The sequence below is a fragment of the Botryllus schlosseri genome, chromosome 16 (assembly GCF_051294905.1).
Source record: "Botryllus schlosseri isolate E-star chromosome 16, Bs_hap1, whole genome shotgun sequence".
NCBI classification, from domain to species: domain Eukaryota; kingdom Metazoa; phylum Chordata; class Ascidiacea; order Stolidobranchia; family Styelidae; genus Botryllus; species Botryllus schlosseri.
In genome coordinates, this window is record NC_137251.1 from 10,684,102 (window position 1) to 10,699,596 (window position 15,495).

The 15,495-nt window shown below is 39.6% G+C and overlaps 1 protein-coding gene across 1 annotated transcript; it reads right to left on the minus strand.

Moving 5' to 3' along the window:
- Window positions 1–645: 645 nt before the first annotated feature.
- LOC145458674 (solute carrier family 2, facilitated glucose transporter member 8-like) lies at window positions 646–15,196 on the minus strand. The gene is made up of 11 exons (XM_080337116.1): window positions 14,933–15,196; window positions 13,849–14,011; window positions 12,371–12,487; window positions 7,424–7,513; window positions 6,001–6,100; window positions 5,275–5,435; window positions 5,014–5,202; window positions 3,993–4,098; window positions 3,144–3,278; window positions 2,638–2,837; window positions 646–1,890 (listed from the first exon to the last, which is right to left on the minus strand). Exons 1-11 carry the CDS (start codon window positions 15,028–15,030, stop codon window positions 1,690–1,692), a joined length of 1,560 nt encoding a protein of 519 aa, XP_080193242.1. The 5' UTR covers window positions 15,031–15,196; the 3' UTR covers window positions 646–1,689.
- Between the last annotated feature and the right edge of the window lie 299 nt (window positions 15,197–15,495).

The window sequence follows — 15,495 nt, forward strand, 5'->3', positions numbered from 1 at the left end:
TGCAGTGCATGCTTCTTATTTACAGGCTGTAGGTCAAGGTGGGTGCCCGATTAAAAGACCAATCCAAGTCGTTTCGGTACCATTCTATCTTTTCATTATATCGCAATCTTGTGGTGTATCGATTTGATAAACATTTTAATAAAATGACGACGACTTCTGTTCCTTATGGTAACTAGGGAGAAACCGCAACATCGCAGTCGGGTGTGACCAGTGAGCACATTGAATATGCTCCGCATTTGCTGTCTTGAGGGATTATCTAAAGGACGTATTTCCTACAAAAAAAGTCAACATTTGTGACAAATGTGCTGGATAATACAAGCCCTTTTTAAGCTATTCAGAATTGCTTCGCGGGCTGTAAGATTGACACCCATGTCCTAAATTAACCGCAATCGACAATTACAACTCATGGGCTATTCACATCTATTTGTGTCGCTCAGATCACGATCGAAATGAACACAACTGCTACTAGGCTTGTAAAAGCATACTTTGCGAACGACAGACAGACCCTGCTGTAAAAATGAAGCGATGCTTAGCTATGCGATTGCTGTGTACTTCACCCCATCTCCCACAAGACATCAGCAACAGGTTTAACTGACTATATCAGTAAACTAATTTTGCATCATGGACTAATGCTCACAAGCGAAGTTCGTCAAACATAAGTTTATTCAATACTTATAGCAGCAATTTGATTCAAGCATTGGTACAGGTCTGTACGGTCTCGAAGACGCTTAGACCGTCGTCACTCGCCAGAATTGGTAAATTATACCGTACCACAAATTGCGTGGAAAACTATTCTAGAAATATGCCCACAATTCAATTTTAACATCAGTTTAATCACAGTCATGTTCTTCCAGACAAAATCTGCCAATAAAACGTTGCATAACAAATCCTAAATATAGTATCCAGGACTACCAATGCATCATGAGTAAGACGGTTATCGGATGTTACCCAGGTACTAAAGTACACATGCAACGAAGATAATGCTTCAGTTATGGAAGAAAATTCACACAAGTACTTCAAGAAACATAACTTGGCGAACTGATGCTGTAGAAGTTATTATTCGAAGAATCCTAGGCACACAAAATGGCATAAACGCAGAACACGGTCCTGCACATAGGCGAAACAATGAACATACATCATAAATAATGCCGCATGGAAAAAAGGGTCCGTGGAAGAGCATCGCGCATGTACCACTTGAGCATTCGGGATGGAGTTAAGGGTAAAAGTTGATGTTGGGGTTAGGGTCAGTTTCAAGAAGTCACATGCTCACATGTCGGGCAAGTGAAAACACAACAAAGCTGATTTAACACGCCAACCACTGAGAAACAAATCAATTTCAATTGCATATGTAAGCTGTTTTTCATTGGCTAGGGACAGTTCGATAAAGTAATACAGAACACGATCTCTGATTGAGTATTGCACGGGTGATGAGGTAATAAGCTGTTCGCACAAAACAATTTCGCAATATTCAAAGTAAACGTGTAAGTTCCCGCAAACATAGGATTTCTAACAGCACGGCTGGGATCTTCCCAGTATATCGTGATACCAAAAATGAGAGGAATGGATGTACTATCGGACTCGCGGGGATGCAGACGATAAATATAGAGTATAGAAAACCCTGAAGCTTGCATGGGTTACAGGAGAGCTCCGCCGGCTATGCAGCTAATAATCGAAAATGAGGTAATTTTATCACGCATCCAAATCGCTATCATCATCTTCTTCGTCATCACGTTCATGAGATACATTTGAGAGGCTGCGTCCCTTGAAATGTGCAGATATTTGCTCCAACGTCTTTCCCTTTGTTTCTGGCAGTAGGAGCCAGTGATAGAACACTCCCACCAGGCATATGCCGGAAAACATCCAGAACGCGCCTTTGGTGGTGATTGCGTGCTAGAATTAAAATTCAGTTTTGGATATCCTCACTACTACAAACTAATATACTGCATGCACTGCGCAGGCCTGTAGATAAAGACCAGGGATAATCTTGATAACAGTATAATCATGTGCAGATGATCAGCAAAGAATTAATTTCTACTATTTCCATGTGCTCTAGTATGGTTGTCTACCACATTACTTACACGAGTCGTTTAGCTTTCACATCCACTACAACTAAAACTTTATTTGGGATAGATTTGCGTTATCCCCTTATTGGGGAACTCGTAACAATCATTCATAGTATCATGATTCATTCTGCCTAGTCAACGAACGGGTGTTACAGTTTTGAAGTAGTTTCGATCTGCTTCAACAATCGCGACTTTTACCTGCAGCAGAGTGAAATTTCGTATAACAATAGCCTACTAATATCGCGGGTTTGGAAATTGGCCAGTGCAGAGCTCTAGTTTAATCTGTGAATCCCTTCTCTCAGCACCAGCAATAGGCGGTAGTGAACCTTACAAAATTGAATAGCATATTCATATTGAAATAATATCGAATATTTTCGGTTGACCTTTGTCAGCAACTAGTATTATATCTTCATCAACAATCGTATCACGTCGCATTTGGTGATACGATCGATGATGTACAATGTTTTTTTGAAGTCTCCGCTAGTTGTTGAGGATCACGCCTGACGAGTTTCAGACGAAAATATCCAGGAATATATTTTTACACAATCCTACTCCCCTTCATAAAATCCGCTACCTGAAGATCGTTGAATTCCTTCGTAATCAGAAAAGCGAGCGCCCAATTCGTGGCGGTCGACAGTCCGCTTGCTTTGCCGCGCGCTTGGACGGGAATCACTTCGGCCAACAGAAGCCAAGGTATCGGCCCGAGCCCCATCGAAAACGCTGCCATGTAAACCAGCAGGCTCGTCAGCGCGAGCCAACTCAACTGTGCCGCGTCTGAATTACAAGAACTGCGATTAGAACTTCACGACAAGGCTACTATCTAATGCGGAATCAAGTGATGACAGGATAGCACGAAGAAAAAAATCACACTGTCGGTAAGCTGTATGATGCTAACATTGCGCTTTTTCACGTCTCTCTGTACTATCACCTCTAACCAAATTTAATATCATGTTTCAAACCAATGAAGACGATGACGGGTCTGTGAAATGGACAGTGGACATGTAGCATACCTACTCGAGTACTTCGAAAAAGTAGAAGTCATGCGTTACTGAGTACTGACACGTTTCGTCGCGTACTTACCGGTGGAAGATACCACTTCCAGCACGAGCCCCGGACCAGTCGAATTCTTGGTCTCAGTCAATTGGAAATACAGCCCGAATGTCCCGGAGCTCACCGCCATAACAGCCCCGGAAAAGCACAGCAGCACTTTTCTTCCTGCAAAATCGAAAGCACGAGATTTTGTCCCGCCTAATCTCATAGGAGATTGAAAATGATTAAAACTAGGTCAAAAAGGGCAGGAGTTGACACCAGCTTCGTGAAATTTGGTTGTGCGCAAGGCTGTGAGTGTGACAACATGATGGATGTGATTGTGAATGTGATATATTCCATGTCGCTAATCATGAAGATATTCTGGAATCAATCTTACGATTACTTTTTTGTTGGATGCATTTTCTTGTGATAGACGGTTGTTATTGTTGATGATACTTGCTTATGTACATCAGACACCATCTCATTTTCACAAGAATTAGTCAAACCCAGACAGCAGTTGCTGCATGCCAATCCTTCTGAAGCACACTTTGACCAGCAAAAAGCAAGCCAGATTATCACATCTCAGCAAATTATCAGTTTTGGATTGGTTTACTCATATCTCAAGTCCCGTCTTGCATACAGAGTGTGTTGGACGTTATCACTGAAAAATTGCAGCATTCTTGTGTCCAATGATGTGATACAATAGAATATAGATGGTTGAATCACCTGGTGAACTTCATAGATATAAATTTCTGCAAAAAATTACACAAGGTGATGTGTATTCCATCCCGCACAATAGATTAGTACATCGGTTATTACCCAACCAAATTCATCACGCTTCATCAAAATCCGTGTTATAGCTAATCAAATTGAGATATAAAGTCAACATAAAAGTCATACCAGCCTTGTCCATGATGACGCAGGATATTGCAGTGAACAGAGCTTGCACGAGAGCCAACATGATCAAAGCGACATTGAGCAAGGTTTCCGATTTAAACCCAGCGTTCTGTAAAGCGATGAAAATTCGAGATGGTTTGTTTGTTCGTACATTAAGAAATTACATCAGTTCAAAACATCACAGGATCGCGATAGAGTGAACAGAGAAGATGGTGTCTAAACGACCAGGCCTAGAACATGAAAATAAGAGGCATACACAATGAATGAAAACTAACACCGCCTCGCTAATAATTAAGAACACAACAAAATTTAACGAATTGCAATCGAAAAATCAGTATCGTCAGCTTCTATTCATAATTTCAGAAAATAGCCAAATTGATGTTTGGAGGGATATTTCCCGGATAAAACATCGCAGAAACCTCTCAACATCACGCCGACATGTTTCAGGCCCCACCATCTGTATCCAAGCGATTTCACAACTAAAGAATATGATTAAGGTCACAGAGCTCAATTTTCTTCGAAAGGCCACAGTATTCGAGCTGCAGCTAAAAGATTTTCAGGAGTGGTCTTATCACACTCGATTAATCTCTGTGGTATCGAGATCACAAGTCATCGATTCTTAAAATGTGCCTACTTAACCCAGTTGAGCAACTGCATAATATCGGCTGCCAGTTATCTAAATTGTGCTTAAACATACAAAGGCGAAGTAATGCGTGCCAGAAAGTTCACAACGGATTAAGAAGGAATACAGGTTGACCTCGATACCACAGAGATTGATGAAGTGTGATGTGAAAATCTGTAGTTCGAATACGTTGGCTTTCAGATGAAAAATGGTTGCCAAATTTTTTTCCCACTTCAATTTGAGACCCCATCATATTTAGAGCGCAGAGCTCCTTCAAGTCAGTTTATTCATTCAAAATCGACTCATATTTTCAGCTTTTTCTGGTACTGGCACTTGAATGCAGGCAGACAGTCATGTGACTCGACTACGGCAAAGAGACAATGTCTGCGGGATGACACTCACCCGGAAAATTGTTTCAGAGTAAAACATGACGCAGTTAACTCCGCTGAACTGCTGAAAGAACATAACGCCAAGGCTGAGAAACAGCGGGACACGGATTTCCCTCTTGACGAAAACGTCCGACCACGAAGCGGTGCCCGTGGATTTTCCCATGATATCCTCGAGCTGTCTCAACTCGCTTTCAATGTCGGCCTGGAAGGAATTGCTTCTACATCACTGGATCACGATGTATGATAACTCAGCCGAAATAGACAGCACTCTTACATGTTTGCCCCGGAGAAAGGCAAGAGAATGTCTCGACTCCCTTCTTTTACGCTGCGCCAGCAAGAATCGGGGCGTCTCCGGGATAAACGCTGTGCAAAGGGTGAGCATGGCACACGGAAAAGCTGCAGCCAAAGCGAGCCATCTCCATGTTAGAAAGACACCTGAACACAAGAGTTTCAAGCCACGCTAGTTGCACCGTAGGCATCTTATAAAGACGGCCAAGGATTTGAGCTAATAATATAAATGCACTTGGTTCAAAATTAATAAAGAAAATAAGAAACAATTCACTTCGCTCTTATGTTGCTCTAATGAATGTTGTAGTTTAATTTCAACACTAAACAAGTAGGCAATAAGTATAATCATATAATTCCACTATTTAAACTTTGTTAATCAAAAAATCATGTGCAACAAAACTAAGATGCATGTGCTTACACACACTCTCTTGGCCAATGATAAAAATCTATTGTATGGCTGCTATTTGTTAATATATATATCACACGAATAGAGCTAGATAAAACAACTAATAAAATGACATCATAGAATTGATAAGGAGAGTAGGAAGACTGGTGCTGTATAAAAGCTATGAGCCTAGAATTTTTTGCTCCAGTTGACACACTAACAGAGATAACTGCTGGTATTGCTGGGAAATATAGGCCCATTACCAGCCTACCAAGACAACACACAATTCAAAAAATCAATGAATATAAATGAATTGGTAGCACTCACCAAATGTATATGACAATAAAATCCCAATGGCGATACTCAATTGATTTGCGGAGCCCAGCAGTCCACGAAGAGACGGGGTGGACGTCTCACTGATGTAAGTCTGGTAATGGAGCATCAGAATATATTATAGGCCGAATTCAACTTTAGCAAAACTCGTGAGCAGAGTGGCATGTCATGTCGCAATTTTATGTGAATTGCTCACTGACCAAATTTTATACGTTCGATTTAATTGGTACCCGAGTATCTAAATATATCTGAATAAAGAGGTCAGCCAATGCCTCCCTAAATGATATTAGACGCACACATACCATATTTATCACTTAATCATATTTATTATCTTCATTTGTTCCAGATAGGTTACTCCACCCAGTCTGGTACGTGATATTGAATCAAAATTCAACATCTGCCCATACATAATCCCTTGTGCAATGTCCTTTAGTTGAAAGAATGCAGTTTATTAAACGCCTGCAGGGTTCAAACGTCCAATTTTCATAGAACAGAGTCCATCTCCTCACATTGTATTTACTAAGCACAATGTGCTAACAATAACACAAAACTGGTTCAACAACTTCTCTCAATTGCCAATCAGAAGTTGGCACGAAGGAATTGGATGAATCACTCTGTGTCACACGTGGATGAGTTATTTGATTAGGGCTATTGCCCTTTCTGGAATCAAAAGCGTGACTTACACTGTTCCACATATCAAATATGCCATTACAATTAGAAATCAGTGTCCAGAAATATATTGGTCACTAGAAAATACACTCCGTAGAAGTAGCAGATAATTTTAGCATCGACGTATAGCCAAGATGCCAAATTACCATTTGATGAATTTAAATCAATATCATGTACTGCTGGACCCAACACCTTGCATTACGAATTCTTATGGACAAAGTGATTAGGCCTATAAAATTATCCTTTGAGGGGTGAATAGGTAGATTTTGAATAGCAGGAAGCGTTATAATTGGTTCTCATATTATCAACAAAATGTTTTCAATGACAATACAAATCTATACATCATTTCGTCAATTCCAGTGTGAATTATTCCTTAGGACCATGACCAATAGCGTCAACATGAAAAAGGATATTAATGATTGATTGCACAATTTCACATCCATCATTACAGTAAACAATTATTAGCTTATCAAGGGACAAGTATATGAATGAAATGCTAAATATATTTGTCAATGCATAATTCACAACAAAGCGTGAACTAACTCTCGAGATACTTGCAAAGTATATATTCTTAGATCGATAAATATGTACGGCTTTATGTGCAAAGCCCGTGAGTCGAAAATACATGTCACTTGGATGTATAGATACAACTGTTCGAACCATCAGAGATCATGTGACGTACCTAAAGTCGAAGATGACTTAACAGTAAATGAGTTATCTTAGATACGGTATTAATGGAAACACTCACAGGAACAACAAGTGAGGCCACACCGCCCGCAAATCCAGTAATCGCCCGTCCAGCTAGTAACATTGAAACGCTGTTCGCATATGACATCAACTAAAATATATATTCGATGTTACAAATATAAAGTAGGCCCATTAGCTACAATGAGACTGGGACACGAATTATTAAGAAATCATGGACGATCTCTATCAAACAGGCCATAGTGTGCAGAGTTAGCAAAAGTGTCAAAACATGTCAACTAAACCAGGCCATTGTAACCCACCATCTCAAATTTTTATGAAGTTGGCATGCTTACAAAACTACATTTTCTGATCTCGGAAAAAAAAAATCATTAAAATCGGTTGACTAGAATCGAAGATATGGCCATTCAAAAATTGCTGTTTTTGTAATCGCTCAAGCAGAAAAAGTGTCAAAAATTTAGACATTTGCCATATTTTGGTCGAATTAAGGGTGTTGCGGGTGATACTTTCAAAACTTGGACATTTACACCCAACTTCGTACTTATACCCCTTGTTCGAAACCCGGGGTTGCATAGTCTGACCTGTGAGCTCACGATTTTGTTCGCACCTTCAGAAATCACTCACGCGTAATGCTAATTTCAATTGCAAATATCTCTTGATAACCAGGTGGCATCACCAAGTGTGAGGTGCGGTTGGAAAGCTCTTGTAAAGGACTTTTGAAATCAACAATAATATTTGTAGGGATTTCATTTCGAAGCTGGTTGTCACAAAAAGGTTTTCCACTACCAAAAACAAAAATTGAAAATATATTATATTTTATTAATTGAAAATTGGATATGGTAAAATAAAAATTTAATCTCAATGTTAAAGCAAAGCATGCCAAGGTTTTTCAAGGTGATGAGATACTAGAATTAGTAGAGACGGCAGACCGATAAAGTGAAAAATTAAAATGAAACAATTTTCAAAAATATAATATAAAAATAATCATTAACCCAAATTCACCAAGAGCTCAAATCATTACAGTCCTAACAATGGCTCCAGAAAATCTCACAAATTTTTGGAGCAATCAAACAGTTGGTGAGAGATGCCAAAGTGTGAGAAAAAGACGATGAAGTCTGTTATTTGTCACTACCAAGCAAAGGAAAGTAGCTTTCAGAAGAAACTAGGAACTAACATGCATATAACATGTTTCAATCCAAATTATCATCTTACAAACTCTGTAGAATAACTAATTTTACTTTTATTCTATATGCCAATTGTTTTGTATGGAGGGTAATCGGCATAATTCAGACAGATAATTGCTCACATAGATTGTGTTGGCAATAATTTAAAAGAGATTTTTAAAAACGTAAGGGAATTTAGCTGCACAGTTTGAGTTGAATGTACAATACTTTGGAAGCAGATATCAGAATACTGAATACATGTGTCATAGATGCTCCTACACCAGTGGTTCTTAACCTTTTTTTCTCCAGCGCCCCCTTTCAAAAATTATCGTGTTCCAGCGCCCCCCAACCGCATATTGTAAGGAATGTAATAAAGACAATGAGTAAGAGGGAGGGCCGTAACAGCAGTTCGTCATCCCCCCTAAAAATGATTGCCTTGCGCACCCATAGCGTGATAAACCAAACTTCCGAGGGCTTCGCCCCCAAGAACCCCGTTGCGTGATTTCGATGGTCAGCAAAGTTTGTGTGGCATGGTCGCCCTAGGTAACAAAATTTTCTATAATGCATGAATGAATAGGTGGTAATTACATATATAAGTCGCTATAAACTTTTTATCCTCTCAGCCCACGTAATCAGATTTACCAGTAGCGCTGATTGAGCTGTTGTATGGGAAGATGGAGGGCACGTAATTAATAATTAAACATATTCGGGCGTGCCCGTAGGTACAATTAATTCGTTACCAGGGCCGTAACAGCACTTCGTCAGCCCCCCCAAAAACGTTGGTCTTAGCCCCCCCCCCCCATCGGGTGATAAACCAAACTTCTGGGGGGCTTCGCCCCCAGACCCCCTTTCGGCTATCCACTATTTGCTGATACTAGTCATCTACATTGGGTGTCCATTTACTGAGTCAGGTATTCCCGCCTAGACGCGCGAAGCGCGAAAAATTTCAATAATTAATGATTGAATTGGTAAATATGATCGGGAATTGCATGTATATTGATATCAAATTTTATCCTCTCTCTGCTCACGTAAACAAATTTACCGGTAGAGCTGAGTGATGTGTGATTGAAAAGGTAGGACCCCTCAATAATAATTACACATCTTCGGGCGTATACCCGTTGGCAGGAACGAAACGGCACTTCGTCAGGCCCCCCGAAAAACCTTGGGTCTTGGGCTCCCATAGGGTGATAAACCGACCGCCCCCATCACGTTGTTCGTTTTGCCACGAAATCAGCTGTACTGTTTAGCGAGCCAGTGCGAAGTGCGAAAACTTTCGATAATTCATGATAAAATCGGTCAGTAAGATCGGGAATTGCATATATATTGCTATTAATTTCTTGTCCTCTCTGCTCACGTTACCAGATTTACCGGTAGAGCTGAGTGAGGTGCAATGTTCCGTCTAAGCTGCTCACGTGCGCAGTGCTGACATGGTATCTGTGCCCAGAAAATCTACGTTGCGCACAACTAATCCGAAGTTTTGACCCTTTTTTAGTCGTTACGCACTGTTGTCCAAGGGTCTGCGCAGTGAGTTTATTGAGTGTGCGCAGACTCATCAAAACGTGGAGCGAACAATCTGAGGTGTCTTGGAAACTGTTGGGCCCGTAACTAATAATTAAACATATTCGGGCGGGCGAACCCGTTGTTATGACTTCGTTGCATGATGTTATTTCGTGACCTCCTGTCTGCTATATCAAAATATATAGAATCGCCCAACAGGGATATCGCCCAACAAGAATATCTAGTTTTAGATATCCCTGCCGCCCAATCGTACTAAACTAAAAGACGAACACGATTTCAAATTGGTATTTCTTCACTGGCATATAATTTTTCCCTGCCGGATGGAATTCGTCTTCTGGGGTTCAGATTGCCAACACAGGAATATTCGGTGCCAGTCATTTAGGCGCCCATGGACAATTAAACCTATATGTCTTTTGTAGAATATATATAACGAAGTTTTCGGTGTTCATTTTTTCTGAATACTCATTAAGGATATGTCCTACCACCACATCATCTACTGCGAAGCCATTTTTCTCCAGCGCCCCCCATACCGCCCCCTGAGCCCAGCGCCCCCCATATCGCCCCCTGAGCGTTTCCGCCCCCTTTCAAATTCGCCAGCGCCCCCTGGGGAGCGCTGGAGGCAAGGTTAAGAACCACTGTCCTACACTAACTCACGATTTTGATCCTAATTGACAAAATTTTGACCTAATCCAATCTTTAAATCTGGGTTTATTTGTTTAAACAGGGCCTTTATTTCTTTCAGAGTACGTAGAAGTTGATGTTTTTCTTGATACACATTCTTTTTAATGCCAACTTGGTCTTTCATCCCTATCATCATCCTACTATGTTCGTTGTTTTAAAAAAAATTATAATTTCTTGAATTCTTTCTTCGTTTTCGTGGTGGTGGCAAAGAATATCCGTTGTCTTTTTCTTAACTCTTTGACATCTCTCATTCTCGTTTCACTTACTCCAAAAATTGAGAGAATTTCCTTCTTGACCAATGTTAGGACTGGAATTTCTTGAGATCGTGTTGAGCTTGGGTTACGGTACTGATTTTTTCTGTTTTTTTTCCATGCCACTTCATTTCCATTTTCACTTTAGCTGGCTCTACTAATTAAACTTGACAACCTTTGCTTAATAATTGAGATTACTTTTTTTAAATTTTTTTGTTCAATACCATTTTTAATTAATATAACATATTTTGAATTATTGATGATTTTTGCTTTTGGTCATGGAAGACCTTCTGTGACAACCAGCTTCCAAAACAGAACTTATTTTACAAATATTCATGGTACAAATATGAGACTTACACCTGTTATGCTAAGTAAAATTGTAACAATTTTCAACAACTCGACTATTTTTTGAAGACTGTTTTACAACGAATGTTTTAAATGTTTCGAATAATTCCCCGCTAATATTATTGTCCTTTACGAGAGCTTTCCAACGACACCTCACACTTGGTGATACCACCTGGCCAGCAAGACATATTTGCAATTGAAAATGACGTCACGCACGAGTGATTTCTGAAGGTGCGAGCAAAATCATGGGGTCAGAGGTCAAAGTACGCAGCCCCATATATCAAAAAAAGGGGTAATAGTATGAAGTATCATGTAAACGACCAAGTTTGAAAGTAGGCCTATCACTCGTAGGTCTAATACATTTAAATTTGACGCAAATAAGGCAAATTCAAATTACATGTATAAATTTTACACATTTTTTAAAACAGCAATTTTTGAACGGCCATATCTTCGATTCTAGTTAATCAATTTTGATGAAATGTATTTTTCTGAAATCAGAAAATGAAGTTTTGTAAGCATGCCAATTTTCATGAAAACCTGGGAAATTGGTGACATTTTTCCGTTTTTCTGGTCAACTCGACTTGGAGTTACTCAAAAGTAAACATTGATATTACATAAAAATAGCAGAGTTATCGCAGCATGGATATAATTACCTATTCAGTTTTTATTATTTAAAATTAATGTGGTTATTTTTACTTGAGCTCCACACTCAACAAAATTGCAGGCCTACAACGCCTCGGCCCTTCTAATCACCATGACAGTTCCATTTTAATTCGACCATACATTTAACCAACTCACAAGTCCAAGCATGAATTTTGATTTAGAAAAACAGATTTTTTGGGATTTCACCAGAATTGGATATGATTTTTGGCAACCCGAATTTCCACGATGTTCAATGTTTTACTTTTGAATATAAATGACATTGCTATAAACCAGATATAGGCGTAAACATGGATTGGGAGATATTTCAGTTCAGGTAGGCGTAGTCTATATTCTAATGGTATCGCAAAAACATATTCAATCGGCACTCACCAACATTCCGCCGACGAACGGAATCCCGCAAATCATCGCGGTTAGCTTTCTCCCGAAAAATTGTATAAAAAACCCCCCGAGTAAACCCCCAGTCATCGCGCCGAGCGTGATGATACTCTGCAGAAACAAGACTTGTGTGACATTCGACAATTGCTAACCAGCCATAGACCGGTATTTCAAAAGAGTCAATCATTTGTAACCTTGCTGCCGGACACCGAGCAGAATACTGACCAATGAGCTTCAAACTGACGCGGTACAGAAGTATGCAGTTAACAAAGAAATACAACAAAACAGTAGTGACTTTTCATAGTATGAAGTCTGCACAAGACATTGACCACGATCATTGAATTCACCTACAGACACACGTCACTTCATTTTTATTGATTGTTCTTTTACAGAAGTGGTTCCCTACCTTTTTGTTGTCAAGGACCCATTTAGATAAATTATTATTAATTCTGCAGACTTCTGGTTAATTTTTGCCTGAAACTCAATTAACATGCTATTGATATTGTAATAATTATGCTACCCAGCTAATGTACTGTGTTGTTGTTGTTGATGGAAAAACAATAGAACGGACGAAAGAACAAAAGTTGAATACACAATTGGCATAAAATGAAATGGACAATTGACATAGGCCTAATGCTAAAATAAAGAAACTAGAAAAAGAGAGGGGAAAATCTATGAAAAAAGACAAGATTGGCTGATGAACAACTCACTACATCCGCGCAGCAGGGGAAGATAGCCAGAGGATTTTAGCAGGAGTTGAACCTCGCACTCTCACCGTTAGGACTTAGTTGCCATTCGCCAAGCGGTTTTCCTCAGGGATATACATTTTTAAAAAGGTGACCCAAAGTGCCATATGCCAAAAAATTTCAAGAAAGGACAATTGTTGCCTTTCTGTACTAAACCGCATGCTTTCTATTACGTAATAGACGAAACAATCCTGATTTGGCTGTAATCGACAAGCGTTATGGTAGATGTAGTATTGTAGTGTAAGGTTAACGTTTGGTCAGCTGTGAATAGCAGCATCAACTTATTTCAATGCATACCGGTAAGTTTATTCTCGCATGCCTGAGCCTGATACATGTGCATTTAAAGAGAGATATATAAAAGCAAAAATATCGCTTTTTGATTTAAAAAAAAATATTCATCAAGGTAATTATGGACCCCAGGTTTGGAACCACTGTTTTATAGTATATTCTGTTACTGTCCATTCAGTTGTGCAAATGTGAAAGCCTCCAAAATTACATGTTCTATGTCCAGTTGAGTGCCTGATTAAAAGACTACAAGTCGTTCAGACTGCTTCTAATCTTTTTTATTTTATCGCATATGCGTGGCGTTTTGAAATGATGATATTATTGACAAACTGGACTTGAAGCAATTTCGCTAACGTATTCTTGATATGTGACCTATGATAACGAGTTAATTGAAAACATTTCAGCAGGACAGTGCAACATAGTACACAGAATAATACCAACCCCAAACCAAGATATGTCCGATTCTGACAAAGTCAAAGCGTTGACCGAGGTGTCGTTCATAATGTCGGGGATCATCGGAGATGACATTCCCAACGTGATGCCGAGACAGAGCGAGCCGAGAAGCATCGCGCCACTGGCCAGGAAGAGATTACGATTGCTTGATCTGTATTGTGCAAAAAAGTATAGTGTATATCAACCGCGTACTGCATACAAATGCACAAACTTAGCACAAAAGTATCTTATATTATCGGTCGAAAGAATTCATTCTATATATTTCCGTCTTGTAATACAAATACCAGATACATGAGCCGCTTTATGACACTATATAATGGGCTAAAACAGTGTTGATGGAAGGTAGGTACCAAGTCCTAATAAAATGAGACATACTCTCACAGTTACAATAGCTCCTGCTATGCTGTTTATAATATCTCATGACGAAGGATCGAATATGGCCAATGGTCATGGATAATCACTTGGATTGGTACGTTTTGCAAAATATATTTGATGAGCCATGAAAGTTCCCAGTGTCACACCATATGAGAACTGAGTAGAGCCCTCGGTGTACACAAGACTCCAATTTCAAAGGCATGATGATGATGACCCTGACAGGGACGGTACATCCCATCACATGTTGCCAAATATATGTGAATGAAGGTGGTGGGTGTGATTTCTCTACATGCATTAGTACTGGAGTAGGATTTCAGATTGTGTGGCACTGGCGACTAGGCTACTATGAAAATCATTCAGAGCTTAATTCACGTGAGATCATTTCAATAAAATAAGTGTCCAGTTCACAAACATCTGTTACGGATTCAGTATATTATATTACTCGTGTCCTATAACGCCAGTGTTAAACTATTGTTACCATTTAAGAGAGAACACAAGTCTTCATCACAGAAGAAGAGGCAAAATCCATTCAATTAACAATATTATATTACCAATGGGCGGCGTTAATAAGGTGATCTATAATCACTTCCAACAGAATAACTGAGAAAAGCAATATGCGTGGAATTTTCAGCCACCCGCAGCCCTGTCAGATCAAGCCAATATATTTTCAAGATGCATAGGCGCCGTTATACCATACCTGGGCAAAGACGCATTGACAGTAACATTTGCGGAGCCTTTTGGGCCTAGTAAAGGCTGTTCCTCATCTCCCGAGTCGCTATGATCCGGCTCCATCATAATGATCAAATGCACCACACACACATTCAAGCGTCAGAATATCGAATCGTCTCAAGTCCAGCCTGCAACTGCAAGTAAGTAGTCTCCACTGCGAGAAAGTACGTTTACTACGAAGTACGAAGAATGTGACAGCACACAACAAACACAACAAAAACAATACCCCTTGAGTGACACCTAGCAGTAACGACTGGGGACATTCTGTATCGCTAGAGTGATAAGAGTGTATCACTATGCTTTCCTTTATTCTTTTATTAAATAACCATCCTATAACCGCTTGCGGTAATGTAAAATGAACGATTAAGTAGTTTCAATAATTCTTTTTCAGACAGCGCTACAAGGAAATAAATTCATCAAGGAATTGCGACAATAAAAAAAATGTCGCGGTGTATAGCAACAACATGCGGCGATAATAAAGCACTGGCTCTGAGTCACAACACATTTACTATAAATACATTGCATTACTTG

What these genes read in the sequence shown, in the direction of transcription:
- LOC145458674 (XM_080337116.1), bottom strand. Translation starts at nt 15,030, where the DNA reads ATGATGGAGCCGGATCATAGCGACTCGGGAGATGAGGAACAGCCTTTA. An exon ending in GTCAATGCGTCTTTGCCCAG is followed by an intron (nt 14,012 to 14,932) that starts GTATGGTATAAC and finishes TGCACAATACAG; the next exon opens with ATCAAGCAATCGTAATCTCT. An exon ending in CGGACATATCTTGGTTTGGG is followed by an intron (nt 12,488 to 13,848) that starts GTTGGTATTATT and finishes TTGTTTCTGCAG; the next exon opens with AGTATCATCACGCTCGGCGC.